This window comes from Chlorocebus sabaeus, chromosome 7, assembly GCF_047675955.1.
Source record: "Chlorocebus sabaeus isolate Y175 chromosome 7, mChlSab1.0.hap1, whole genome shotgun sequence".
Taxonomy (NCBI): Eukaryota; Metazoa; Chordata; class Mammalia; order Primates; family Cercopithecidae; genus Chlorocebus; species Chlorocebus sabaeus.
Genome location: NC_132910.1, coordinates 28,483,306 through 28,510,729, shown reverse-complemented (window position 1 = coordinate 28,510,729; position 27,424 = coordinate 28,483,306). Strand labels below are relative to the sequence as shown.

Here is a 27,424-nt window from a genome sequence, read left to right as displayed (position 1 = left end):
GTGAATAAACAGGTTGCAAGCTCAGCAGAGAGGTCTAGACTAAATATACTAAAAACCGGAGGGGGAAGAGGTGAAGCCACAAAGTTACTTACCCAAGAAGAATATCCAGTAAGAAAAGCAATACAATCCCACAGGAGCTAAAGAGAGTCTTGAGATTTGGTAAGCCACAAAGAACTTTTACATCTCAATAAATCAAAATTTGAAAGCAGAATATATTACCTACTATTTACTAATATTATTTAGTAAGACAGGAAAGGTCATCCTCAAGTAGAGATTCTCCCCTAGGAGGGTAGGAAAACATACCCCTATCTCCAGAGAAGAGGTGTTACATGAAAACCATATTGAATATACCTGACTTTCTAACTAACTAGAGAAAACAAAGGTCTACAAAAATCAAACTAGACAGATGGGGAACCTGTTGGGGGGAGGGGGCGGGGAAGGAACGCCACTTGCAAAACAAACTGATACTTTTGAGGTCCACAAGAGCCAGAAGCTGATGGGGCCCCATCACAGCCAACACCCCATACTTACTAACCAAACTGATTAAAACTTGATTTGTCTCCTGAAAGATCGTTCTAATCTGCCAACCTAAGCTTTCTGGTCTACTTAATACCTGTTGCCTCTCACTGTAAATTAATAGGAATTCTGGTAATACACCAGTCTCTGAGAGCATACTTAATGAGTCCATCCCAGAAAGAGGTCAATTCTCAAATGACAGATTCTCTTTCAGTATCTCCAAGGCATAGTGTCAAACCTAGAGAACTTCTGCTAGCCAGTTAGAAGGCTCACTCTGGAATCACTGTAGCCTCACCTAAAGTCTTCTCATTAAAATACATCAAACACTTTTAACAGATTAAAAATTAAGATGTGATCCCAAACAAGGAAAATTCAGTAATAATTTTATTTTGAATTACAATCTATTATCACTTCAAAAAGAGCCACTTCAGAAAACATCCAATGGATGTTGACTTACCAGTAAAAATGTAAGTCATCAACGTATGATTTATACTACAGAATACATAATAAATTATATTTACATGCAATGACTAGACTATCACACACAAGGTAAAAAAATACAGTATTTTATGTACATTTTAAAAGATTTACATGTTCATATACAATTTATAAAGTTTAAAATTCTCTGTACAAAATCATACATGTACAGAGTTTATATAAGCCCCATTCTTATGGCTGTATCACCACACAGATTTGCTTAAAACTCTAATACTACAAACACTCGGGTTCTTCATACTCAATCTTGGCACCCATATAGCAATACATCATTTTGAAATGTAAATTACAAAGGAAATAAAACGTAATCATGCAGACATTTTTAATATAAGAAAATGAGATAAAATGTACCACCAGATCAACATTTATCAATTCCATAGATACTGGGTTTTCAACTTACTGCACTGTTTTCATACAAGTACATGCAAAACTAGCAGATTATGGATTTTTAAAGTAACATTAAAATAATACCATAGTTTGACAATACTTGGGCAATAGGAATGAAACTAAGAGCCCTAGCCTAATTATTTCTGCGGATCTGCATCACATCAAATAGACACTGATCATTTAAAAAACAAAACAAAAATGTGTTTGACATTTAAGAGCATATTCACTCTTCTGAGAAGGGGGGAGGGGGCAATCTATGATAAACCATTAAAGTATTATCCACTGTCCCTGCTAAGGAAGCACTTGCATACTTCCAATCTGCTTAAATAAAGACATCTGAAGGTTTTATAAAATGTTTAAGATAAGCTACACTAGTTATTTTTAAAAATCTTGAAAAGTAACAAACTGAAGGTATCAGCACCTTCCCTCCTCCCCAAAGTAGCTAAAGATCAACAAGAAAAATAAAGTGCCAATGTCTAAAGTATACTGTTAATGGTTTAAGAGGCACTACCTCATTTGATGGCTTAGTATAAATATGAAAATAGGCCAGATCTGATCTGAATAACAAATAGAAGGTAGGTATTCCAGTATATGTAATTCCTGACTAGATGGGGGCTAAACCAGAAAACTACCTATTCCCCCATTTATTGCTTTGAAACCTGTACATATAGATTCTGACAGAATAATCAGATTTCTAAGATGGAAAGCACAGTGTTTGTGCCACTTTGAAGTTGAAAAAGAAGGTGCACTCTTGATCACTGGGAGGAGAGCTGCTGAGACTCTCCTCTCCACAACTCATATCTTCACAAGAGTCCTCACTAAAGAGAAAAAGAGACAAAAAAGAGGATACCATTACTTAAAACACACTTAAATGCTTTATAGCCAAAATAAAGCTGCTATATGAGTATCTCTAGTGAGGATTTTTATATTCAAAATGTATGCTTTACAGAGACAAAATTTATAAAGACTTCCTAAATGAAGTCTATAGTAATCTCAATGGAAAATACAGATTTTTTTGGCTGAGTGCAGTGGCTCATCCCTGTCATCCCAGCACTTTGGGAGGCCAAAGTGTGCAGATCGCTTAATCCCAGGAGTTCCAGACCAGCCTGGGCAACATGGCAAAACCCCATCTCTACAAAAAATATTAATACAAAAATTAGCCAGGCATGGTGGCACACGCAAAAAAAAAAAAGGAAAAGAAAGAAAATATAGGTTTTCTTAAGTTTAAACAAGTTACTATTTGCCAAACTATTATTCTTGTACCAATTAATAACTCTATCAGTAACTAATTGTAGAATTCTAAGTATTTTAAATCCAATAATGAAGACTAAAGACAACATACCTCCTAGCACATGGTCTATTTAGATGTATTTCTTGCATCCGTGATTTCTTATACCACTTAACACTCTCAAATATCAAAGTAAACTAACAAGCTATGAAAATGAAACTTCTGGCCCTTTATCTCTACAGCATAAAACAAACAAATTTAGCAAAATTATTCACTTTACAAACACAGTAATCAAATTCTGAGTAAGACGACACCAACTGACAAACCTCTGAGGACATCTATAGAAGTCTTCCCCATTAGTGGTGGTGATTCCCTTTATTTTCCAGGCACCTACCCATTAATCTCTTCTCCACAGCACAATATTAGCAATTCATACTAACATTACAAAGCCCAGAATTCTTTTCCAGTTTGTTTTTTTGGGGTTTTTTTTAAGCTGTATTTCAAAAGCAAGGGAAATAGGAGAAAGATGGAAAACAACCAGTTTAAAAAGGGAAAAAAGGCTGAGTGCAGTGGCTCACACCTGTAATCTCAGCACATTGGGAGGCTGAGGCAGGAGGATCACTTGAGCCTAGGAGTGTGTAAGACCAGCCCTGGGCAACACTGCGAGACCCCATCTCTACTCAAAAAAATATAAAAAGGAAAAAAACTAAAAAAAATGGAGAAGACCTTATAAATCATTATGTATTTTAACAAAACTACTTCTGGTTAATTTGCTTACCTGAAGAGTTGGGGTTTTAATTCTTAGCTCTTAGTGTAGGGGCTTGCTTTCTCTAATGTCTTACACTATTCCACAGTTCTGAGTATAATAAACTCAGTAATATTTAGGGAAGTTTAATTAGTGAAGGAACCCGCCTACCTTTCACTTTCATCAAAACAACCCCCCTCAGGTATCGTTGGCAGCTCAGGAACACTATAGTAGCTGTTGTGGAGGTTCTGGGCTGTGCGCCTTGAAACGATCCAAACCAACTTCTTAAGATCTGGTTTGCAACATTCAGGAGAAGAATACTCAGCTAGGCATTTAGAAACTAACTCTCTCCAGTAAAAGAACTCGGCGTCATTAATCTGAAAAAAAAAAAAAATATTTTAAGAGATTATGGCAATGTCTCCCAAATCTTGCAGCACCTTGGAATCACTAGGTGAGCTATGAAAAAGAAAATATATATATATATAGATGCCTGGCTCCCACTACCCTCTTCCACCTCTGGTATTCTGATTTAATTGACAAGGAGTGCAACACGGGCATCAAGAGTTTTGTAAGTTCCCTAGGTGACTGTAATGTGCAGCCAAACTGTCAAAATTTGGGAACCACTGGTTTAGGAGAGGAGCACTCTAAGTATAAAATTACATAGGATTCAATACACAGAAAGCTTTGCCTATTCTAAGAAAACACTGACCTAAAAACACTCTGGGTCTGTTAATAAATCAACTATCAAGTATAGTCCTTAGTCTCAATGCAAAGAAATTCAACATTCCTTTTGTTACAGAAACCAATTTGGGTTCCTGTAACAAGGCATTGTTTGGATTGCTGGCAACATACACTTACATTATAACACGAGATACAAAACTAAAGAAATTAGCAATATGAGAGAAGAGAAATTTCCCAAAAAGGACATAGTTCCGCCACCACTGGGGAGTGCTCCAGTTTATTTCTTTTTTTTCTTTTTATGTTTTTCCTTCCTCCTTTGGAACGTCTTCAGTTTATTTCAATGAATCAATTTTCACTGAAGATGGTTCCAGCTATCAATATCAATAAAAAGTTCAGATAAAAACTAATAAAATCATGATTAAAACAAAAGCGAAAAGTTATCTGTTACAAACAAAATGCTTCACATTGCACATATTTTCATCAGAAAACAGAAGATCTATCTATTTTCTTGACCTCCCATTTTCACCTAATCTAGCTACATCTTAATCCACTTATAATCTGGTTTCTACCACTTCCTTCTCACTGCTCTACTGACATTACCTCTGATACATTCAATGACCTTTAATTTTCATTATATTGGATCTCTTATAAAAATTCAATACTCTTGACCACCTCCTTCTTAAAAACCTCCTTCCTGTCCGACAGTGCTCCTACTTGTGGAGATGTACCTTTCTTCACTTGGCTCCTAATGTTGGGGGTAAAGGCCAAAACTAAAAACCCCAGAGCTTCAACTGACCCCTACAAAAATGATTCCACAAGCTTTTCATGGTTTCAGCTATTGCTTCTTCATGAGAAATTCCAAATCTCAATCTCCAGCTACAGTTTATCTTCTTATTCCAAAATGCCAAACACCTACTAGACACCTACCTGTGTATACACGCATCTAAAATCATACTTCTCTCATCACAAATTAACTTCTTCCAAATTTCCTGCCAATTATGCTAATATTACATCCACCATTAGGTACAAATCTTGGCCATTCATGATTCCTTGCCTCATTTCCATGCTTGGCTTCCAAAACCACCGTTTTATGAGTTGGACAGCCTTACTCCTGCTTGTGACTAACACCTAGACATTGTACCTGCAAGTCTACTCTAAAATGACTTTTAAATCTGTCTAGTCCACCAATTTCTTGGCCATAAGCCTTTGCTGTCCAAACTTTCACTATCAAAGATTCTTTTGCTCCAAACAGGCTCCCAGTCATAATGCTTCTCCTAGTCTGCCCTATTTCTTTGCTTAAAAAAACCCCAAAGTAAGCCGGGCACGGAGGCTCATGCCTGTAATCCCAGCACTTTGGGAGGCCAAGGAAGGTGGGATCACTTGAGGTCAGGAGTTTAAGACCAGCCTGGCCAACATGGCGAAACCCCATCTCTACCAAAAATATAAAAACTAGCCAAGCATGGTGGTGAGCACCTGTAGTCCCAGGCACTCGGGAGGCTGACGCAGGAGAATCACTTGAACCGGAGAGGCTGAGGTTGCGGTGAGCCGAGATCGTGCCACTGCACTCCAGCTTGGGCAACAGAGCAAGACTCTGTCTCAAAAAATCCCCAGGTACTCTCTATATTCACTATTACCTGGCACCAAGACACAATAACAGATGACAGAACATAACACTTCATGTTAACTTCCTTATTTCTCCAACTAGACTGAGAGTTTAAGAAAAAGGACTGTGCTTTTGTTTTATACCTCTTTGTGACTGTAAGACTTACTTTTACTTAGCTGGCCTAAAGGATTTGAAAAGACATTGGGGTTTAAAACATCAACATTGCTGGTGTTATTTGATGCTGCTGCTAATGGGATGACAGTTCAGCCCTAGAGGTGTGATGTGATCCCATCCTATCCCATTAGTGTTTGTTCTGAGTCTACTTCCTAGAATGCATTTTAGAACAATGCATACGTGGCAATGTAACAGCTGTACTATCATATGGCATGATTACTACAGAAGGGGCACCTATATACAGAAAGAAGCTGGGCTAAGTGACCAAGTTACCTTCCGGATTAGTATTGTCTGGGTCAAAGCTGCATTTTCAGAACTTTAACACTACAGATATAAGAAAAAATCGAGTGTAAAAGTTAAGAGTTCCATGAAGTATTCAAGTTTAAGTCACTACAGAAAAAAATGAAACATCAGGAAAGAAATTTGCTTAAGAATAATGACTGTGATTACCTTGGAATGTTTTTTAACTAGCAAGAGAATTTCCAGTAATTCAACAGATTTCAAAGTTTCTACTTCCAAATTGAGAAGGCACAAGGCTAATACAGATGGCTGTAAGAAAAAAAAAAGGAAAATATTTTTTTAAAATTCAAAATAGAAACTGTGAGATATATATGTAAGCAAGGAATCGACTTACTTTTGCTTTTGAAAAGACGAGTCGGCAGTTGCAAGCTTTCAGCTGAGCTTCTAGTTTATCAAGGCTCAGTATTTCTTTCCTATAAATGCAAAGAACAAAGATTTATTAAACTTCCAAAGATTTAAATGATTTTAAACGATTTTAAAGATTTGCCAGGGCCAGACGCAGTGGCTCAAGCCTGTAATCCCAGCACTTTGGAAGGCCGAAGCGGGTGGATCACTTAAGGTCAGGAGTTCGAGACCAGCCTGACTAACACAGAGAAACCCCGTCTCTACTGAAAATACAAAATTAGCCGGGTGTGGTGGCACACGCCTGTAATCCCAGCTACTCGGGAGGCTGACACAGGAGAATCACTTGAACCCGGGAGGTGGAGGTTGCAGTTAGCCGAGATCACGCCATTGCACTCCGGACTGGGCAACCAGAGCGCAACTCCATCTCAAAAAAAAAAAAAAAAAAACAGATTTGCCAATAAAGTCCAAGTCGAAAGTTTGAAGAAGGTAAACATACAAATTTCATTGCCATTCCAATTATTTACTGTTAGCTACAGCAATGCTCAAAGTATAAAATTTATCTTTAATCCCACTGACCTTTCTGAAGTATGACAAAGTATAATAGTATGGTATAAGTGCAAAAAGTTTAAGGCAGTAGTAGCTTCCAATTCATAGTGCAATTTTTCTGAAATTATTTTTTCCATCCGTTTTATGTCAGAAGCAGTACATTTACATTGACTAATCCGGATCACATCATGAGTGGATGGAATATTGCAGTCTTCTTCAACTATTCTAGCAGCCAGCAAAAAAGAACAGACTCCAATGCAAGACAAATGTTTAGGTTTCACCTGAGAAAAAAACAAGAGGCTTCTTTCAACAATTGTCACTTTGACTTAGTAAAGCAAATGCTTATAATACTATAATGATGCTCCTATTCTTAAGACAAAACACAATCAGGCTGCTTCTCTTATATGTACTGGCCCTTTACCCACAGTTATACACATTGTCACATTTTAGATCTTCTCAATCTCCCTTAAAAAGAAAAAAAAAAAAAAAAAAAAAAAGGCAACAGGGAGCAGTGGCTCATGCCTGTAATCCTAGGACTTTGGGAGGCTGAAGTGCGAGGACTGCTTGAGGCCAGGAGTTTGAGAACACTCTGGCCAACATAGCAAGACTATTCTGGTCAACACAGCAAGCCTCCACTTCTACTTAAAAAAAAAAAAAATTTTTTTTAATTTAGAAAAAAAAGTTTTTTGAACCTTTAAATTATGTAAATTCAAATGCAGGTACAAGAACTTCCATGCAGGTTCAAAAGCTAGATTTCTAGCACTAAAGTATAATTTGTATTTCAGACTTATGAAATTCATAATACAATCTCCCCCAAAATAAATTAAGCTTTTTAACACCAAAAAAAAATGTACTGGGATATTAAAATATTTTATACTTATGTTCTTACATAAAAATCTTTAAGAATCATTCCATATTTCAATGTAATTTTGCTCGAGAAAGATCACATGAGTGGCGGAGAGTGGGACATATATAAAAGCTGCCATGGACAGATGGCTGCCCTTTTCTTTTCAATGCCCTGAGAACTGACCCAGCAGCTGACAGCAATCCTACTGGCAGAAGATTCCCCACATTTTTCTAGCCATTGCTGGAGACTGTTAATAAAACCATGGCTCCCTGCTTTGAAGAGACTTCTAGGGAAGGCGGCCGGTCATATTTAATAGACTGTTATGCTTCATTTGTCACGCTTCAGTATTTTAAAAATCTAGGCTTCAAGAGAAGCATGATGGCAGATAAAATCTTATTTTGAGGACTATAAACATATGGCAAATATCTAAAAAATAGTAGTCTCTCTTTTGTCACATCTTCGAAAGACAGTACTTAAGAGGTAAAACCTAAGACACAACAGAAAAACCTAACATACAACAATACAATTAATCTTGTAGTCTTATTCTGGCACTAACTATCACAATTCTGATTATAAATTTTTATGTACAGTGGACATTATTATACCCATTCGATAAATATTTCTTGAACCCTGTGTGCTAGGCACTGGGCATAGAAAGCGGAAGACATATTTATAAAAATGATGAAATACCTTCATAAGAGCCAAGAATCTGTCCAAAATATTGACAGCCAGGACAAAAGTTTCAGTGCAAGATCCAAAAAAGTTGGCTAAACTCCTTAAATCTTCAACTTTGGCATTTCTCAATCCTGGACACAAAGTGTTATCATTCTGCAATAAAAACCAAGAACCAAGGTTTACAATTTTCTTAGAACCAGATGAAAAACACATATAGATCCAAAGAATAAGGTTAATTTTTTTCCCAAGAATAAGGTTAATTTTTTCCCCTCAATCTTCAAGCATATAGATGAAAAGAGTGGTATCACTTAAGTAAAGCTATACACTTTCTCATCTATAAGACATAAAGCACTGCTTCTTAAAAATACACATCATAAAAGAGCTTCAGCAATTCAATATAAGGTGAACTGTTCCAAGATTTCAGAGAGTTATAGCAAATATAATTCAATTCCCTTGAAATGGAGAGAGAGGGTTCCTTTGTTTGCTTTTGCTTTTCTAAAGTCATTTAAGATCCTACTATAAATATGTATTTCACAGGCAGAGGGTGTTTGCACAAATGAACTGCTCAATTCACCAGGAGTCTCTCATACTGAAGCTGCAGGAGCTGGAGTGCGGGGGGCGGGGGGGGGGGGGGCGGGAGGGAGGCGGCGAGGAGGGTGCCACATTCAAAACAAAAACAACAAAAAAAACCCACTTCTCTAAAATATCACTCTCATTCTTGCTAAGAAAAGCAAAAGCATGACCCTGGAATAAGGTTTATCTTGGTACTCCAGAAGGAACAACTTCGATCTTAAGAAATTTTGCAGGCTTCAGTCATGATTCAACGGGGAGGGGGGGTTGTTACCTCCTCCAAGCCCCATCAGCTGCTTGAGCAAGTTATCTTTTCTGCCAACTTACCTCCGGGGTAGCCTCAATCAAACTCAGCCCTTTTTCTCGAGGTTGGAATCTCTCTTCTTGTTCTAGGTAGAGGTTCAACAATCCGAGGAGTTGGACCCCTTCACGACCTGCCAAGTGCTCTGCCCCCAAATCCTTCATCTGCAGCAAAGACACCACACAGAGAATGTAATCTGGAGGTAAGAGGGGTGGGGAAGCGGGATAGAAAGGGCTGAGGCCAGTACCTCCAGCAAGGATCGCCTCAACACACCCGGACAAGGAGCGGGGAAAGGGACCAGTCACGTCCTCCAGAGCCCCGGGGCAATCCCCACCACGGCCAGGGAGGTGTGGCAGGGGGAGGAGCCGTGGTCAGGTCCGCTGGCCAGCGCTGGGTAAGACCTGCCAGCCCTGGCCTCTCGGCGTTTCACAAACAGGAAACTGTCCGCGAGCGCCGGCGTCCCCTCGGTCTGCCCCACCTGAAGTCGCACGGGGGAGGGCCTTCTGCCCAGGGGACTGCAGTGAGGCCAGCGACTGCAGCGGGTCCCGGGGATGGGGCGTTGCACAATAGGGGGGAGGGGAGGGAAAGTCTCGCGACTGAACAAAGAAGCGGAGGGAGGAGACTCCCGAGCCCCGCCCGCCCGGGGCGCCCAGCTGCAGAAGCCCCTCTCGGAGAGTCCAGCCCCCAGCTTTTCCCATCCGCTGCTGCAGCACCGATTCCGGACTTACCCGAGAGGCGGACACCCGTGTCCCAGGAGCCGTGGGGTGGCGCGGCACACCCGGCTGCGGTCCGGGGACAGAAATCCAGTCCAGTCTAGCCCGCCCCGCGCCCGACCGGACAACACCCATCCTCCCACTGATGCTGGGGCCCTGCAACTCTGCAGAGCCCCGGGGCTGTCAATCCGAGAAGCACCACCCCAGCGAGCCCCCGTGACAACACGAGTGGGGGCGGGGGGCACCGAGGCGGAGACTGCCCTTAGCCTAGTCGCCCCCTCCGTCCACCCCACCAGCATCTATCTGTCCGTCGCGGGCGCCAGCTCCCCCCAGGGCTGGGGCTGAGGGCAGCACCCTGGTCGCTCCAGCGGATGAGGGGCAGGCAGCACCGAGACACTCGGATGATACCAACCTCCCCGCAGCCCACAGTCCCCACCACTAACAAAGAAACCCACGGCGCCCCTGGGCGGGCCCACTCACCGTGCCGGAGACGCGCCTCCACCCGCCCGCGGTCTCACGGTCCGCAGGGGCTGGGCGCAGCGGGGACTTCCGAACCTGTCTCGCAGGTCGGGGACCCCACTGCCTCAGCGGTGCCCCCGGCCCGGCATCCGACCCTTCTTCCCAGGCACCGCCGCCTCGGCCTCACAGCCCCGGCTCCATCCCGCTCCCCACGCGCCCACCCTCCACCCGGGCGCAACGCCGGCCGCCGGAGACCAGCCTGCCGCCGCACCTCCGCCGCCTCAATAGAGGCCTCCGTGAGCCTCCTGTTTTTGTTGTGAGTTTCGACGCCCCCAAGGGGGCGGGGCACGTGACTCCCCGCGGAGGGATCCTGCACTTCCTCCACGGACTTTAAAAAGAGTCCCGCCCCTAAGCCGCTGTCTCCAGCCTCTCTCGCTGCCTCCCTAGTTCTCCTTGGCTTCGCCAAGCCAGTCCTCCCGCCCGGCGCCAGGACGGAGGGCGGAATCTGGGCGTCGGGCTTATTCTGGGATTGATTCGGATTTGGGAACAGGGGAAGACTGAGGAGCGGAAGGAGATCGTTTCTAGTCTCATTACGCCTTTTAAAGGTCCCCGATTTGTTTTGTTTTCGCTGTTTTGAAAAGTCCGCCCAAAGTAGCCGGCTCTCTGATTGGATGCGGGTGGGGCGAGGGGAATGCTGAGGACCTGATTCACCCTCGAATCTGGATTGGCTAATTTATCAGTCTTGGAGCCCTCTGATTGGCTTTCTCCGTATCCTGAGCCTCTCTCTGCCTTGGGGCCTTAGCAACTCCAGGGTCTGAATTGCGCATGCCTGGGTGGGCAGCGGGGAAGGTTTTCAGTTACCTGCCCTGAGGTACTGCCTTATCTCCTGGCTGCGTCCGCCCTTCTCGGGGGAATGTCACGCTCGCGGCGTTTCTCCAGAGCTAACCTTTGTGACAGCCCTTTCAGCCACGGGAGAGTTTTCTACATTCCTTCTTTGTTTTGTCTTGCCGTTCCATTTTGCAATAATCCACCAAATTATTATAACATTGTCGGGGCGTCTACTAAAATAGTCAATAAATGCTACGAGTTTGGATGTTTGTTTTAAAATTTTCCAATCCAAGAGGAAAAAAAAGTGGAGAAGACAGGTGAAACAAGATAGGCAAAAAGTTGAGGGTCGAAGCTGGGTGATGGGTACTCGAGGCTTCGTTACACTGTTCGTTCTACTTCTGTGTGTCTTGGAATTTTTCCATAATTTAAAAAAATTCAGGAGTAACTGAAGGAGGAGTTTTTTAATAAAAACTTAGCACGTTGATGAGGGTACGTAAACATCTAATAATTACGGCGTACGTCCAGAGGTTGTAGTTGTACTGTTGTTTTAATGAAGACTCCCAGAGCTTCTTGGTCCTTGGTAACCCATAAATTATCATTTATTATTCATTATAATTAGCATTGTTGTTATAGGCGACACTTCTCCCAGGACGGGACAAAAAGCAAACCAACCAAGTGCCTTAGGCCAGAGACACTTTCACATGGATATCAATGGGGGATGTGGAACATTTATTTGTTTACTCTCTCACTCCTAAATTAGTAAATACCGTATTCTTGAGTTCTAATCTACATAATCAGCCCCTGGGAACAGATTTCTCTTTTCTGTTCTTCTGTATGTTTTCTGTGAATTATTTTGTTACTTGTGAAATATGGGAAGGCACACGGCATAGCTTTGGCAGCGCTCTTCTTTGCAGAGCAGCTAAGGAATTTTTAAAGTAGGTCCCTTTGCATATTAGCCCGGACTAAACACAGGCATCTGTTTGGAGCACAGAGCAACTGGGGGAAAGGAGCCCAAAAAGCTAACACCTATTTAAGAGAGGTGTGAGCTTGGTGAGCGTTTTGGAAAATAAGGTAAAATTAGCACACTAGTTTTAAATGATTTGCAGGCTACATAATTTTATCCAATGCTTATTTTATCTTTTAAACATTAAGTGATAACTTTTACTTGGCATAATCATCTTGCTGGAAATCTATGCTGATAAACATAATAGGAACATGAAACTAACTTGGAGACTAGAGCTAAGATTAAAATTACAGAGATGACAGCTCATTGTACAGAGCATCAAAAGGCTGAGTGAACAGGGCCCACAGACAGCAGCTCGACCAACTGTCCACCACCAGAGAAATGAGAGTTCGTGATCAAAGCATGAAGGAGACTGGGGATGTTTTTTTCAAGAAGGCAAAGGTAAAAAAAGGAACATACGTTAGTTTATAAGTGATGTGAAAGAGGAAATGCAAATTTATGTGGTAGAATTTAAAAATAACAGACTATATAAAAAGGAAAAGATTGAGAAATTGCCCTTTGCTTAGGCTACATAATTTTATCCAATGCTTATTTGATCTTTTAAACATAAATAAGTGATAACTTTTATTTGACATAGTCATCTTGCTGCTTAGATCACTAAATGTTATGAAGCTATACTAAATGTGTACTATATATTTCATAACTGGTATTTTATGTGTCCTTTTACAGACAGCCTCTTGAATGATGTGAACAGTGATGGCTTTCTCTGAGAGTAAGACAAGAAAAGCTTTGTAAATGGTGCTGAATTTCCTGCTCTTGGCACGCCCTGCTCAGCACAGAAGAAAAGACTGATCAGGTTGTCCAAGATGGAATCCTTTATCCACTTTAGTCCACTTATCTCTTTAAGATTAAAGGAAAGCAGCCATTAAAAATATAGATCCAGTAGTTATTAATACCGCATCCTCTTTTTTAAACACCTCATTTTAAGGATGATGATATTCTTGGGAAATGGGCTTGGGGGATTATGTAGGTTTTCTCTGTTTACTTTGCAGAATTTTTTGTTTGTTAATATATCTTTTTAAAAAATTATCCTCATTCTATTTGTCGTTATCACCTTGGCTTACCTTGCTGGAGGTGAAAGTGTTATTTATGAAAAAAGACATTATTCCCCTTAGGCTAATCAGGCTTTACCCATTAGCCTTTCCGGAGCTTTCTGGAGGGCAAGTTTCCTATATCATGCATACACACAAAATAAGGAAATCAGAAACCTGGCAGCCCCCAAGAACTTCCAGACAATTTAAGATACTTGATCTTCTACAGTACATGGTAGGGGTTCTGTGGGGTTGAGCGATACTGTCACCAATAACCCCATGAAGGCCTGATGTGCAGCCCATTGTCCTCGGTGACATGTGAGACTGAAGCTAAAAGGTGCTCACAGAATGGGTAATAAGCAGGGAGTGCCCACACAGAAACAATGACTACATTTAGTGAATCCCTGACTCCTGACAAGTGTCCTGCAAACCTGCTCACACTTACGCTTCTACCGTGAAAATAGGGCACTCCCATGGGACAGCTGTAGTACTTCTCTAAATGACTTAGACTTCCCTGAACTTCATAAGGCATCAAAATTGCTACAACTTTCCAAATCTCATCTTTCTCCTCAGAGATATAGTTTTTGACAATAAATCCTAGCTTTTTATTCAATCTAAAGTTAATCAATACAGATTGAGTGCCAGGCACCCTACTAGGCATCAGGGATATAAAAATACATAAATAAAACAAGGCCCCAGAATATACCCTGGTATGTCTGAGGTATAGGGCAAAAGCACTGGCCTTGTGTCCCAGCTTTCCTACTCATTAGAGATGGTGCCTTGAATACCTTGAATAATTCTGATGGTCTTGAGCCTCAGCTTTCTAACCTGAGGCAAACAAAAAGCCAGAGGTAATTCTGTCTGCTTCATATGTGATGACTGAATACAAACGTTTGTGAAAGCAACTAGCTATATATTTCTAGGCTGTTGGAATTTTTCACCATGTTGTAACTTCATGAAGGGAAAGGAAGGGATTATCCCTAACCTCATCAAAGAAGTCTGGTGGAAAGCAGCCCCGAAAGGAAAGAACCTGAGGATAAGGATATGTAAAGCTGACATGAGGCCATCCTCCCCCTCCCTGTCTACTCACTATTGCTGAGTCCCTGGCTGGGCTGTTTTCTGTCATTAGGCTGAGCACAGTGGTTCACACCTGGAATCCCAGCACTTTCGGAGGCTGAGGTGGGAGGATCACTTGAGCCCAGGAGTTCAGGACCAGCCTGGGCAACATAGCAAGACTTCATCTCTATGAAAAATTTAAAAAATTATCTGGGCATGGTGGCATGCACCTGTAGTCCCAACTACATGGGAGCCTGAGGCAAGAAGATTGCTTGAGCCTGGGAGGTCTACAGTGAGCCATGATGATGTCACTGCACTCCAGCCTGGGCAACAGAGCAAAACCCTATCTCAAAAAAAAAAAAAAAAAAAAAAAAAAAAAAAAAGGGTGGTTTGCAGCCCCAAACTTCCTGCTTAGATAAGTCCTGCTTCACAGAACCTTCAATGGAGACAGAAATGCTTCTCCGAGGAAGAGGAACAGGGAAGGTATAGCGTAGTAGCATAGGGTGCCATCTTAAAGTGATGCAGATTTTTCAACCAAGAGCTCATTTTTAAATCAGAACCTGAAGGAATGAGATGATTTATATAGCAGATGATTAATCTCTTTCTTCAAGCAATCAGTAGAATAAGTCAGTGAGGCATCTCATATATTCTCCTTTCTGATTTTCCCACGAACAAGATCATCTCAAATTTGAAATCAACATTTTACAATCCATTTACTATACATTCGAAATCAACATTTTACAATCCATTTACTATATATTTTGTTGCTTTAGTTGTTAATGCTAGAAGCATGCCCTGTTTTTTTTGGAAGAGTGTTTGTGCAAGGGTTGGCCATATTCATAAACATTCATAGTGTTTATCTTTGTAGGGTTGGCTTTGGAATTGTGGAAATTATCCACACTGTAGACACCATCTGAATGACTAGAGCAAGAGGACCAGTTTTTCCAGCCGCCCAGTTTAGCCCCTCCCAGTTTACTAGCCTGCAAGAGAGTTAGCCTTGTATAAACTATCTCTGCAACCTGAGAACTTGAGAAGTCAATGCTCCATGGACTCTGAAGCCCAACTCAGTACTTTGTTATCCAGTGCTCCCTCTTTTATAGGAAGAATCAATTGAAATAAATGAAGTAGCTTTGACATGATGTGAAAAGGCTGGCAGAGGAGAGTGAACTGAGAATTTGGCAATGCCAGAAATCAGAACTAATCATCTCAAAATCATCTTAAAATATATTTTAAGTGGTCCAGGCTACATTCTGGAACATTGTACATGCTTCTTTACATAACACATTTTTCCTTCATGGTTTGTTCCAAGAACCATGACCTAACTCAGAGATTTCCTGTCTTTTCTTGACATCACAATGCTATATGAAGTTGACACTGTCAGCAAAGAGTAACTTGGGATACATCTGTTGACTATATCATCGTATTTCCAAAATAAGTTTTACTGTCTGTGAGAGTCATGATCTCTTTTTTAATCTCAAATGAAAAGGCAATTGATGTTTAAAGTGATATGGGTAAGTGATATAAGCTTAAAAGTTAATGGGTGCAGCACACCAACATGGCACATATATACATATGTAACAAACCTTTACGTTGTGCACATGTACCCTAGAACTTAAAGTATAAAAAAAAAGCTTAAAATTTGCTTCTGTTAACATTTTAAAGTGTTTTCAAAGTGAAAGTTTTTTTCTTTTAACTTTAAAAATAAAGACTGCTGGTGAAACCCTGTCTCTACTAAAAATACAAAAATTAGCTGGGCGTGGTGGTGCACGACTGTAGTCCCAGCTACTTGGGAGACTGAGACAGGAGAATCACTTGAACCCGGGAAATGGAGGTTGCAGTGAACCGAGATCGTGCCACTGCACTTCAGCCCAGCGACAGAGCGAGACTCTGTCTCAGAAGAAAGGAAAGACTTCTTTATATCAAAGATCCTCAGGTCTGTTTAATTACATATATTTTTATGTTTTCTACCACATTCTGAATAAGAAATTGTGGCTACATGCAGAAGTAGAACCAGATTTAAGGCAGTAGGTTTGAAGCTTTACTATTTGGAGGGGCTCTCTCTAGGAAAAAAGGTAGGATTTACAAATACAAAATTAAATATGAAAGTGAATACTTATTTAAAACGAGACAATTCAAGACAAAGTGTCAATTTTTAAAAGTTGTTATATACTCACTGCTCCAGCTATCTACTGCTGTACAATGAATCACCCCAAAACTTAGTGACTCAAAACAACAATAATTTTATTATCATCACCCAGAGGTCTGGGCATTGGTTGAGCTCAGCTGGGCAGCCCTTGCTCAGGGTTTCTTATGAAGTTGTAATCAGATGGTAACTGTGGCTGGTATCATCTTGCTGCCACTCACGTGTCTGGAGTGATGCTGACTGTGGGCTGGGACCTCAGCTGAGGCTGGTGGCTGGAATACTTACATGTAACCACTTCACGTGGTCTTTCCATTTCCTCAGTGCATGGTATCAGGGCCTGAAGAAAATCAGGTGAACACTGTGTCTCCTTTTACGAACCAGCCTTGGCAGTCAGATAGCATCTGTATTAGTTTCACACTGATTGTCTAGGAAATTACCACAAATTTAGGGATTTAAAACAACAAATGTTTATCATATAGTTCTGGAGGTCAGAAGTTCGAAATGGGCCTCACTGGGTTAAAATCAAGGTGCCAGCAGGGCTGCAGTCCTTCTGAAGGCTCTAGAGAGTATTCATTTTCTTGCCTTTTCCAGCACCTACAGACCACCTGCGTTCCTTGGCTTGTGACCCTTCCTCCATCTTTAAAGCCAGCATCATGGCATCTCCAGATCTCTCTTGACTCTGACTCTTCTGCCTCCCACTTCCAACTACAAGGACCTTAGTGATTATATTAGGCCCACCTGAATAGTCCAGTATAGTCTCACCATCTCAAGGTCAGCTGGTGCTTGCTTCAGCATCACATATATTAAAATTGTTTTGTTTTTGTTTTTGTTTTTTTGGTTTGTTTTTGTGTGGGGGGTTTTTTGTTTGTTTGTTTTGAGGTGGAGTCTTACTCTGTCACCCAGGCTGGAGTGCAGTGGCACGATCTCGGCTCACTACAACGTCTGCCTCCTAGGTTCAAGTGATTCTCCTGTCTCAGCCTCCCAAGTAGCTGGAATTACAGGTGTGCACCACCATGCCCTGCTAATTTTTGTATTTTTGGTAGAGACGGGGATTTTCCCTCTTGGCCAGGTTGGTTTTGAATTCCTGACCTCAGGTGATCTGCCCACTTCAGCCTCCCAAAGTGCTGGGATTACAGGCACGAGTCACCACACCACATATATTAAAATTAGAATGTTACAGAGAAGATTAGCATGGCCCCCATGCAAGGATGGCAGGCAAATTTGTGAAGTGTTCTGTATTTTTGAGAAAAAGAAAAGTTTGGGCATGGTGGCTCATGTTTGTAATTCCTGCACTTTGGGAGGCTGAGGTGGGAGGATTGCCTGAGCCCAGGGGTTCTAGACCAGCCTGGGCAACATGGCAAGATGTTATCTCTACAAAAATGTTAAAAATTAGCCAGGCATGGTGGCATGCACGTGTAGTCTCAGCTTGGGAGGCTGAGGTGGGAGAATCACTTGAGTCCAGGTCAAGGTTGCAGTGAGCCATGTTCACGCCACTGCACTCTAGGCTGGGTGACAGAGAAAGACCCTGTCTCAAAAAAAAAAAAAAAAAAAAAAAAGGCAGATTTGCAACCTTAATTCCATCTTGCTATATTACATAACATATTCACAGGTGGTGAGGAATAGGATGTGGACATTTTTGAAGGACCTTTATTCTGTCAACTACAACGTCCTTTCAGCTACAGTCACATCTGCTCAGGTTCAAAGAGAGGGAACATAGATTCCACCTCTCAGTGAGAGCTGTGTCAATCACCTTATCACAAGAGCATGTGGGATAGGAGATACTGCGATGACCATATCTGGAAAATAGTCTTTTACATTCACAAACACAAAAAATCTGGAAAATCCCATAATATTTTTTATTAATAAACTGCCTGACATACGGCTATATAACTTTTTACCAATATTTTTGGCTGTATGCTCTCTGATCACCTCTTCATATGATAATAGCATATTAATATAATTTTCTGTAGAGAACATTTTTTACAATTTAGTTTTTCCTCTAACATGGCTAATCAACTTTTGTTTTTAAAAAATTGTTGCTGTTTTAAAATGTTTATTTCAGTTTTATAATTCATTATTAATACCATAGTATATTTTTTGGTTGATATCAGATTTGGGAAAATCTTTACCAAGCTTTTTCTGCATACGAGCTATAAAAAATCCAGGATACCAGTGAAAACGGACAGACTCATTATTTAGCTTCTCATCTGTTTCTTTATTGCAGAAGCATATTTTGAGGTTTATGTCATCTTTGTCAGTGTCAGTATTTTGTATCAAATCAGCAAGAAATTTCTATATTTTTATATGATTTTATGATTCCTTCCTCTTAATAGAGTATCAAACAATCCAAGAGTTTACCCATTACTTCTAAAAATTTCTCTTTTTCTTCTAAGGAAGCACTGGTTTTCAAATGATCTGGAAAAAAGTATTATACATAGTTTGCTTCTTGGTATCTGAACAAGAAGCAAATATTGTCATGCATTTTTATCACTTTTATTTCATATCCCATTAACTTTTTATGTAAACTTTCGCTTAGTTCTTCATTAAAAGCACTTTTGGATAACAAAACAGAGCACCTTTCTTTTATATCCAAATTAGGATTTTATAATTTCTCATTGTTTTATTGGAACAATCCAAAATGTGTTTTTAAATTTTAGTTAAATCATATGTTCTCAACTCAACTTCCCCTTAGATCCCCAAAATGCTGGTAGACACTCAAGCACCTCTAAATTCAAGGGAAAATGATACAGTGAAATTTGACATGGAGAAAGATAGCAGCCTTAATTGATTGTAATTAAAATCACTTACTTTCACAAAACTCAAAAAAATATATATGTGAACTATATCAGTCAGGGTTCTCAAGAGAAACAAAACCAATAGGATATATATAGATATATAGTCGTGCACAGCAAAATGATGTTTCCATCAGTAACACACCATATATATAACAGTGGTTTCACAATATTATAACATTGTATTTTTACTGTAGCTTTTATCTGTTTAGATATGTTTAAATACACAAATATTTACCATTGTGTTAGAGTTATCTACAGTATTCTGTACACTAACATACTGCAAAGATTTGTAGCCTAGGACAGTAGGTTATACCATATAGCTTAGGTGTGTAGTAAGCTATACTACCAAAATTTGTGTGAGTACACTCTATGATGTTTACACAATAATAAAATTGCCTAATGATGCATTTCTCAAAACTTACCTTCATCATTAAGCAAGGCATGACTGTATATAGAAGGAGATTTATAATGAGGGATTGGCTTGTGCAATTATGGAAGCTGAGAAATCCCACAATCTGCTGTCTGCAAGCTGGAGGCCCATGAAACCAGGTGGTGTAGTTCCGGTACAAGGCCCAAAGGCCTGAGAACCAGGGAAACCAATAGTGTTAAGTCCCAGTGCAAGTCCAAAGGCCTCAGAGTCAGGAGCACTGATATCCAAGGCAGGAGAAGATGAATGTCCCAGCTCAAGCAGCAAGGGAAAAATTCACCCTTCTCCTCCACCGTTTTGTTCTGTTCAGGCCATCAGCATAGTGGATAATGCCCACCCACACTGGTGAAGGTGGTCTTCTTTACTAGCCTACTGATCCAAATGCCCTTCTCTTCTGGAAATGCTTTCACATATACACCCCAGAATAATGTGTTTTACCAGCTCCCTGGGCATCCCTTAGTTCAGTCAAGTTGACAAAAAATTAACCGTCACATGAACACTCTGCTGGAGCCACTCCTGAGAACTTGGAGAGAGTCTGTGCAAATGAGGGCCCCTGAAGCTAAATTTCATTAGCTTTATAATAATCTACATGTAGTAATCAATAATGAAGCTGTCAAGCACCATATTCAGTGATTTATATGTCCTGACATAACTTTAATGCCTGTAACACACACAAGTGGTAAGTACCATCACACAGACCCAGAAATAGAGGCCCAGGGAGTTTATGTAACTTAATCCCACAGCTAGACAATGATGGAATCGGTGTTCAAACCTAGACAATCTGACTCTAGTATCCACTCTTAACCACTATTTTACGGTGACATATAGTTACTATGTTACATAAATCAAGCCTAGTGACTATGTTACATAGATCAAGCTTATATCTGAATTGTTTTATTTTCCTTCTTCTCGAATACCAGGAAGAAGATCTATTTGGCTATGTTTCCTATTAAGTTCACCCAAAATGGCTGCATCAGTAGTTTAGGTTAGTTTAAGCACAGGCAATTGGGATTGGGTGCTTTATTAGGAAATTTAATCACTGGTCACCTGCATACATGTGTGGGGGTGGGGTGGGGGGTGTGTTTCCTTTGTTTTTTGTTTTTCTTCAATAGAAAGCAAATATGCTTTTGAGAAATCTTATCTTATCTCTGTCAAACTAATCTGAAAAGAAACTGTCTAGACAGACCAGGCCTACCAGGATCAGCTACCCTTACCCTAGAGTTTTGAATTAACATGTTTCTTTAAAAAAGCCAGCCAGTTGTTTCAACACAGTCCCACCACTCAAATCTCAGGAAAGCCAGCAGGGGAAGAAAAATGAGGCTCCTTCTTTTCTGCCTGGGGGAGGTGTCTAAAGATCTGAGACATCATGTGAGTGTGTGGTATCAGTAGTTTGCAAATGTTAGGGGCCAGAAAGAAATTGTGCTGTGTTCCTATTCCTCCTGATAAGGACTATTTTGCAGACATGTGGCTTCTTTTCCACCTTATGACAAGGAAGGGTTTTTAAAGTCTTTATAACAGAAGATGGTAATCAGCAAATACTCTGATGACTCTACCATTATTAGCTCTGCTGTTATATTCTCAGAAGCTGCATACCATCATTCTAAGAGGAAGTCAAGGCCCTCTGCTAACTCACTGCTAAAAATAACAGGTTTGAGGTTTACAGTTTGTGCTGGATTCTAGGAGGTAGAGGTGGTAAGAGGTGGAGAAAAAGAGTTCATAGAAAAGAAACTTCTTTCGAAATGTGCCAGAAATTACGAATTTATTGTGCTTATTGTGTTGTGCAATGTTTGTTAAGTTTTTATGATGGACATAAATGATATACTATCTCAAGATTTTGTATTTAAACAGGACAGAAACATATTGACTCATTCTGCGTGAAGATTAGCTTCCAAGATATTCACGTTTCCATAGCCATGTGTCTTATAAATGCAGCATTTAAAAATCTTCATTGCTTCTTTTGTTCGGTTTAATAAAAGTTGTCTGGGCAGCTAATTATTCCAGACATAGTGGAGGAAACAGTAGATACAAAATGACTATGGTTTAGACCCTACTCTCAGAGAGCTCAGAGCCTAATGGGAGAGAACAGAATTACAAATCACAATACTGTTATGCAAGGTTCCCGACAATAGCAGTGTGTAGAAAGGACAGCAGCAAAATGGAGAGGATAGTTGTCTCAGGAGGGAGAGAGAGATTTCACTGTGTGACTGTCTTCTCCTTTCAACTCAGAATATTTCGTATATTTTTAAGAATGAGCAGTTCTGCACAAGAACAGATTGACAACATCTAAGCAACTCAAGAGTACACGTGGGTAGAACTTCCACTTTCCAGATGTCCTTTTGACGTTGGTGCTTCCAGTATATTTGTGAAACCCATTATCCTAACTAAAACTACTTCAGGTTATACTTTTCACTTATTTAGGCTAAGTGAGATTATTGCCATTTCCCTGTAAGGGTTACTTATTTTACTTTATTTCTTCTTCTTCTTCTTCTTTTTTTTTTTTTTTTTTTTTTAGACAGATCTTCACTCTTGTTGCCCAGGCTGGAGTGCAATGGCGCGATCTCAGCTCACTGCAACCTCCGCCTCCCAGGTTCAAGTGATTCTCTAGCCTCAGCCTCCCGAGTAGAGACTAGAAAAATGTACATTACCACAACAACATTAGTTGTATTAGATTGTTTGGTTACAGGTGATTTTGGTTTTCTTTTTCCACATTTATTTTCCACATATTATTCCACATAGAATAATAAATCCTTAAGTGGTCTATTTTACTTCAGAGTAACTACATCTTTCATATACACACACACACACACACACACACACACACACACACATATATATATATATATTTTTTGAGATGGAGTCTGGTTCTGTCGCCCAGGCTGGAGTGCAGTGGCACGATCTCGGCTCACTGCAACCTCCGCCTCCCAGGTTCACGCCATTCTCCTGCCTCAGCCTCCCAAGTAGCTGGGAGTACAGGCACCCACCACCACACCCGGCTAATTTTTTTGTATTTTTAGTAGAGACGGGGTTTCATCATGTTAGCCAGGATGGTCTTGATCTCCTGACCTCATGATCTGCCCACCTCGGCCTCCCAAAGTGCTGGGATTACCAGGCGTGAGCCACCACTCCTGGCCAGGGTTACTTATTTTGATCATGAAAGTAATAATAGCACACTACAGAAAATGTGGAAAAAGAAAAATAAAATCACCTGTAACCAAACAATCTAATACAACTAATGTTATTGTGGTAATGTACATTCTTCTGGTCTCTTTTCTGATACATATATATATATAATATATATAAATATATATATTTTATATATATATATAAAATTGTATTGTAAAATACACAAACAAGAGAGTATACGTACGTTCAATGTAAAGACCATCAATAAAGTCTGGGCATGGTAGCTCACACCTGTAATCCCAGTACTCTGGGAAGCCAAGGAGGGAGGTTCACTTGAGGCCAGGAGTTCAAGACCGGCCTGAGCAACATAGAGAGACCTCATCTCTACAAAACTTTTTTTTAATTTGCCAGGCATGGTGGTGCATACCTGTAGTCCTAGCTACTCAGGAGGCTGAGGCAGGAGTTGAAGGCTGCAGTAAGCTATGTTCGAGCCACTGCACTCTGGCCTGGGCAACAAAGCAGGACCCTCTCTCTAAAAATATAAATAAGTAAATACCATCGATAAAACAAGTAATCATGTATCCACTACCCAAGTTAATCAATAGAATATAATCTGAAACCTCTGGATGCTCTTCCTGGATCACATCCCCTACTCTCTCTCTCCAAAAGTAACCCTAGTACCAAATATTCAGTTAATCATTCCCTTCCTTTTAAAAATAGTTTATCTGTATCCCTAAATAATATGTTGTTTAGTTTTTAAAGTTTATATAAGTGAAATCACACTTAGTATATTTTTCTGTGACTTTTTTTTCCAACTTCATTTTTGAGCTTCATCCATGTTTGCCTATAGACATAGTAAATTTTATTGCCATATAATTCCATTGTATAAAAATATATAGTTTGGCCAGTTGTGACGACTCATGCCCATAATCCCAGCACTTTGGAAGTCTGAGGCAGGAGGATCGCTTGGGACCAGGAGTTCAAGACCAGCCTAGGCAAAATAGTGAGACACCCCCCCCATCTCTAGAAAAATTTGTTTATAATATTCCATATGCTTCACTGGTAACATTTTATTTGTATTCTTAATTTCTTTCTTTTAAATAGCTCACATTTATTTTAATGTTTAATATTAGAAGTGTCTGAGATCTTCATTTAGAAGTTTGGTGATTTTTTTTTTGTGGCAAGAAATATGCTGTAGAAACTTAACTGTTTTTTGTATCAATTAGCCTATGGTAAAATTCGTTTTATTATACATCATTTCCCTTAAAGTTGAAGTTTCCAAGACTCTATCAATGACATTAAATAAGAGCTTATTGTATAGCTAATATATAAACATTAAAATAGAAAAAAGAAAATACATTCCATGTAATTTTAATCAGTTAACTACACAACTTCTAGAGTGGGTAAATATGAAGGTCTTTTGTGTGTGTGTGTGTGTGTGTGTGTGTGTGTGTGTGTGTTTAAATTTGTATAAATGTATGGGATACAAGTGTAATTTTGTTACATACATAGATTGTATAATGGTGAAATCAGGACTTTCGTGGTATCCATCACCTGAGTAATATACATTGTGCCCATTAAAAGTAATTTCTCATTATTCACCCCCTCCCACCCACTCCCCCTCTCCGGTTATGTTGTTAATTTCATTAAACAAAAATGAAGCATCTGGACCCTCTAAAGCCTGAATAATCTGGATAATTATGAAATCTACATTTCATTTTGTACTATACAGACTTGAACTTCACAATAAATACACATATCCCAGACCTTGGCTGTCTAATAGTTAAAAGATCTTGAAACCTGGAATCAGCACACTCGACTTTTTGTACTGGCTCTGACATCTGCTAGCTGAGTGACCTCTGAAATCCCCCTCTCCCGCATTTGTAAAAGTAAGGTTACAACTACTGACTATCTCACAAGACTGTCTGGGAAGATTAAGTGAAAGAATGTATGTAAACACAATTAGTAAACCATAAAATGCTAAGCAAATGTAAATTATTATCTTGGGTTCAAATTTCAGCTTTACTATTTTATCTCTATATGACTTATATGGCAAGCTACTTAACTTTTCAAAGCCCATTTCCTTACCTGAAAAATGGCAGTTTTATAAGGATTAAATGAAACAATAGAGAGAGAGACAGCTTAAGTGCAACATAGTTTGTGATAAGGGCTTGGTAAGGGTAACTAGTATTTCTTATTGTCACTTATCTTCTTACCCATATAAAAGAAAACATTGTTTTAAGTTGTTCTTCCAATAATTGTAACAGTGTATTCCAAACTATTCACATGATCAAAACCCGTGCTTAGAAGAGACCTGAATTGGATAGCATACAAGCTAGAGCAAAGGAGCAGAGCTTTTCTCTGTACAGAGCTAACTGGCCAATATGAAAACTGAACCTTGTCCTTATTAGGTAATTGGATGAACCAACCTGCACACAAACTATATAAACAAATTTTGCATACCAAGAATGTTGTTGCCAAGCCCAAGGATCAGCATCAATAACATTTGATGAATATTACATTCATAAAATGTTTGGATAAGAATTAACATTGCCTGTTTATTTCTTACAAGGACATTTCAGTAATTACCTATTTCTTTCTCTTTGCTTTTGTTTTTATATTGCCCTGTCCTTGCAAATCTGAACTCTGTGCCCATTTCTATAACAGATGGCTTTGGCTGTTGCCACCCAGCTGTCTTTTCCTTTTTTGTCCTGAGAGGTGAACAAAGTGGGTCACCATGGAGGAAAGCTATGTGCTACCTCTCACAGGCTTAATTCGATTTCCCCTACAGCCCCTGAGGTCAGAAATCTCCAAGCTGTTTATGACCCAAATTCAGATCTGCAATGTGCCCAGGAAACCTGACAGCTGTGTGGGCAATTCTGGCTCCAAATTATGCTAACCTACCGGTGATTCCATTTAAAACAAAATGAAACAAAACAAAAACCTCAGGATACTCAGGATACTCAATTGAAAAGTATAAATTTTTTTGGTGAATTATAGTATGTAGCATATTGAGCAATAATAATGTAAACCAAGCAGTTATTGTTTTATTTCTTTGTAAGTGTAGAGTGCTGTATGTTCTCAGAAGCCACTGAACTATGGTAACTTCTGATCTTATCCCAACCAGTTGCACAAGTACTGGGAATCAAACACCTGTTTATTTGTTAATGCTACTGAAGGAACTTGATCATTAGGTTTTAATGACTCTAAAATATACACTGAAATTCTATTTCAGACCAAACTGCATTTTCTTTCATATACGGGTTTGTTGTGATAATCAATTTCCTATTTATAAGAAACAGTATGATTCATATACTTTGTCTTACTGGGTTTTCTTTTTCTTTTCTTTTTTTTTTTTTTTTTTTTTTTTGAGGTGGAGTTTCACTCTGTCACCCAGGCTAGAGTGCGGTGGCATGGTCTCAGCTCACTGGAACCTCCACCTCCTGGGTTAAAGCAATTCTCCTACCTCAGCCTCCCTAGTAACTGGGATTACAGGTGCCTGCGACCATGCCCAGCTAATTTTTTGTATTGTTTTTCTTTTCTGATAAAGGAAGCAACTACAGAAAGCTTTTATTTATTTGTTCAAAGTAACCAATGCTATGGATGCAAAAAAAAAAAAAAAAACCCCAACAACTCTTCCAATGCTACTTTCAAAACAAACATATCAAACTTGATTTTCATTAGGATGTAGTTATTTCATCACACTAGTAAATCAAAATCCAAGACCCAAATTTTATATATATATATAAATATATATAAAAAAACAATGTGAACAATTATTGAGCTTCATCTTCTGGACAAGAATGCCAAGTTAGTCTCTCTTCATAAAAAGCAATTACAATTTGACGACACTTCATATTTGCCTCTTTCGCTAGCACCAAGTCTGCCTCATCTGAATCTTTCCATTTCATAAGAAACATCAATTCTCCACTGCTCTCTGTGGCACCAATTATTCTTTCAGGATCAAGACCTCTGGCAAATCCTCTTGGTTTGTCAGCAGCATCTCTTTTCTTCTTTGATTTGCTGTCATCAGATTCACTGTCAGATAAAGATTTTCTTTTTGTACCATCTTTTTCATTGCCAGCTTTCTGAGAGTTAAGAAATGCTTCAATCAACTCTGGACAATCTAAATTTTCTTCAGGTTCCCAAGTATTGTCAGCATCTGTAAATCCCTTCCACTTCAGGAAACATTCCACTTTCCCCATTCACTACACGTCGATCTGGTACTTTTTCCACTACAAATTCTTCCGGCTCTGCCTCTTCAACTTTTTTACTCTTTCCATTCTGTTTTTTTTTTTTTTTTTTTCCATTTTTTGCAATGTAGTTTTATTGGAGGCCATTTTTTATTGCACACTTGAAGAGCTATTATTCACCGCCTCCGAGCTGCTCCGGGTCGCGGGTCTGCAGCGTCA

The 27,424-nt window shown here is 39.8% G+C and overlaps 1 protein-coding gene, 1 long non-coding RNA gene, 1 other non-coding gene and 1 pseudogene across 3 annotated transcripts; 2 read left to right on the top strand and 2 right to left on the bottom strand.

Moving 5' to 3' along the window:
* Positions 1 to 887: 887 nt before the first annotated feature.
* On the bottom strand, positions 888 to 10,850 carry CCNG2 (cyclin G2). The gene is made up of 8 exons (XM_007998977.3): positions 10,607 to 10,850; positions 9,440 to 9,577; positions 8,558 to 8,695; positions 7,051 to 7,301; positions 6,464 to 6,542; positions 6,280 to 6,378; positions 3,543 to 3,748; positions 888 to 2,216 (listed from the first exon to the last, which is right to left on the bottom strand). The coding sequence occupies exons 2-8, from the start codon at positions 9,575 to 9,577 to the stop codon at positions 2,093 to 2,095; spliced, it is 1,035 nt and encodes a 344-aa protein (XP_007997168.1). The 5' UTR covers positions 10,607 to 10,850; the 3' UTR covers positions 888 to 2,092.
* Positions 10,851 to 11,014: 164 nt separating this feature from the next.
* On the top strand, positions 11,015 to 13,330 carry LOC140711996 (uncharacterized). Its single transcript, XR_012093368.1, has 3 exons — positions 11,015 to 11,190; positions 12,671 to 12,818; positions 13,107 to 13,330. It is a non-coding gene; the product is annotated as an uncharacterized lncRNA (long non-coding RNA).
* Positions 13,331 to 17,807: 4,477 nt separating this feature from the next.
* Positions 17,808 to 17,910, top strand: LOC119623963 (U6 spliceosomal RNA). Its single transcript, XR_012093579.1, has one exon. It is a non-coding gene; the product is annotated as a U6 spliceosomal RNA (small nuclear RNA).
* Positions 17,911 to 26,634: 8,724 nt separating this feature from the next.
* On the bottom strand, positions 26,635 to 27,417 carry LOC103235845 (chromobox protein homolog 3 pseudogene; annotated as a pseudogene).
* Between the last annotated feature and the right edge of the window lie 7 nt (positions 27,418 to 27,424).

Excerpts from the sequence above, each read along its gene's own strand:
- CCNG2 (XM_007998977.3), bottom strand. The coding sequence starts at position 9,577 with ATGAAGGATTTGGGGGCAGAGCACTTGGCAGGTCGTGAAGGGGTCCAA. Across the intron at positions 6,379-6,463 it reads TCGTCTTTTCAAAAGCAAAA|CCATCTGTATTAGCCTTGTG; the intron begins GTAAGTCGATTC and ends TTTTTCTTACAG. Across the intron at positions 3,749-6,279 it reads TAGTTAAAAAACATTCCAAG|ATTAATGACGCCGAGTTCTT; the intron begins GTAATCACAGTC and ends TTTTTTTTTCAG.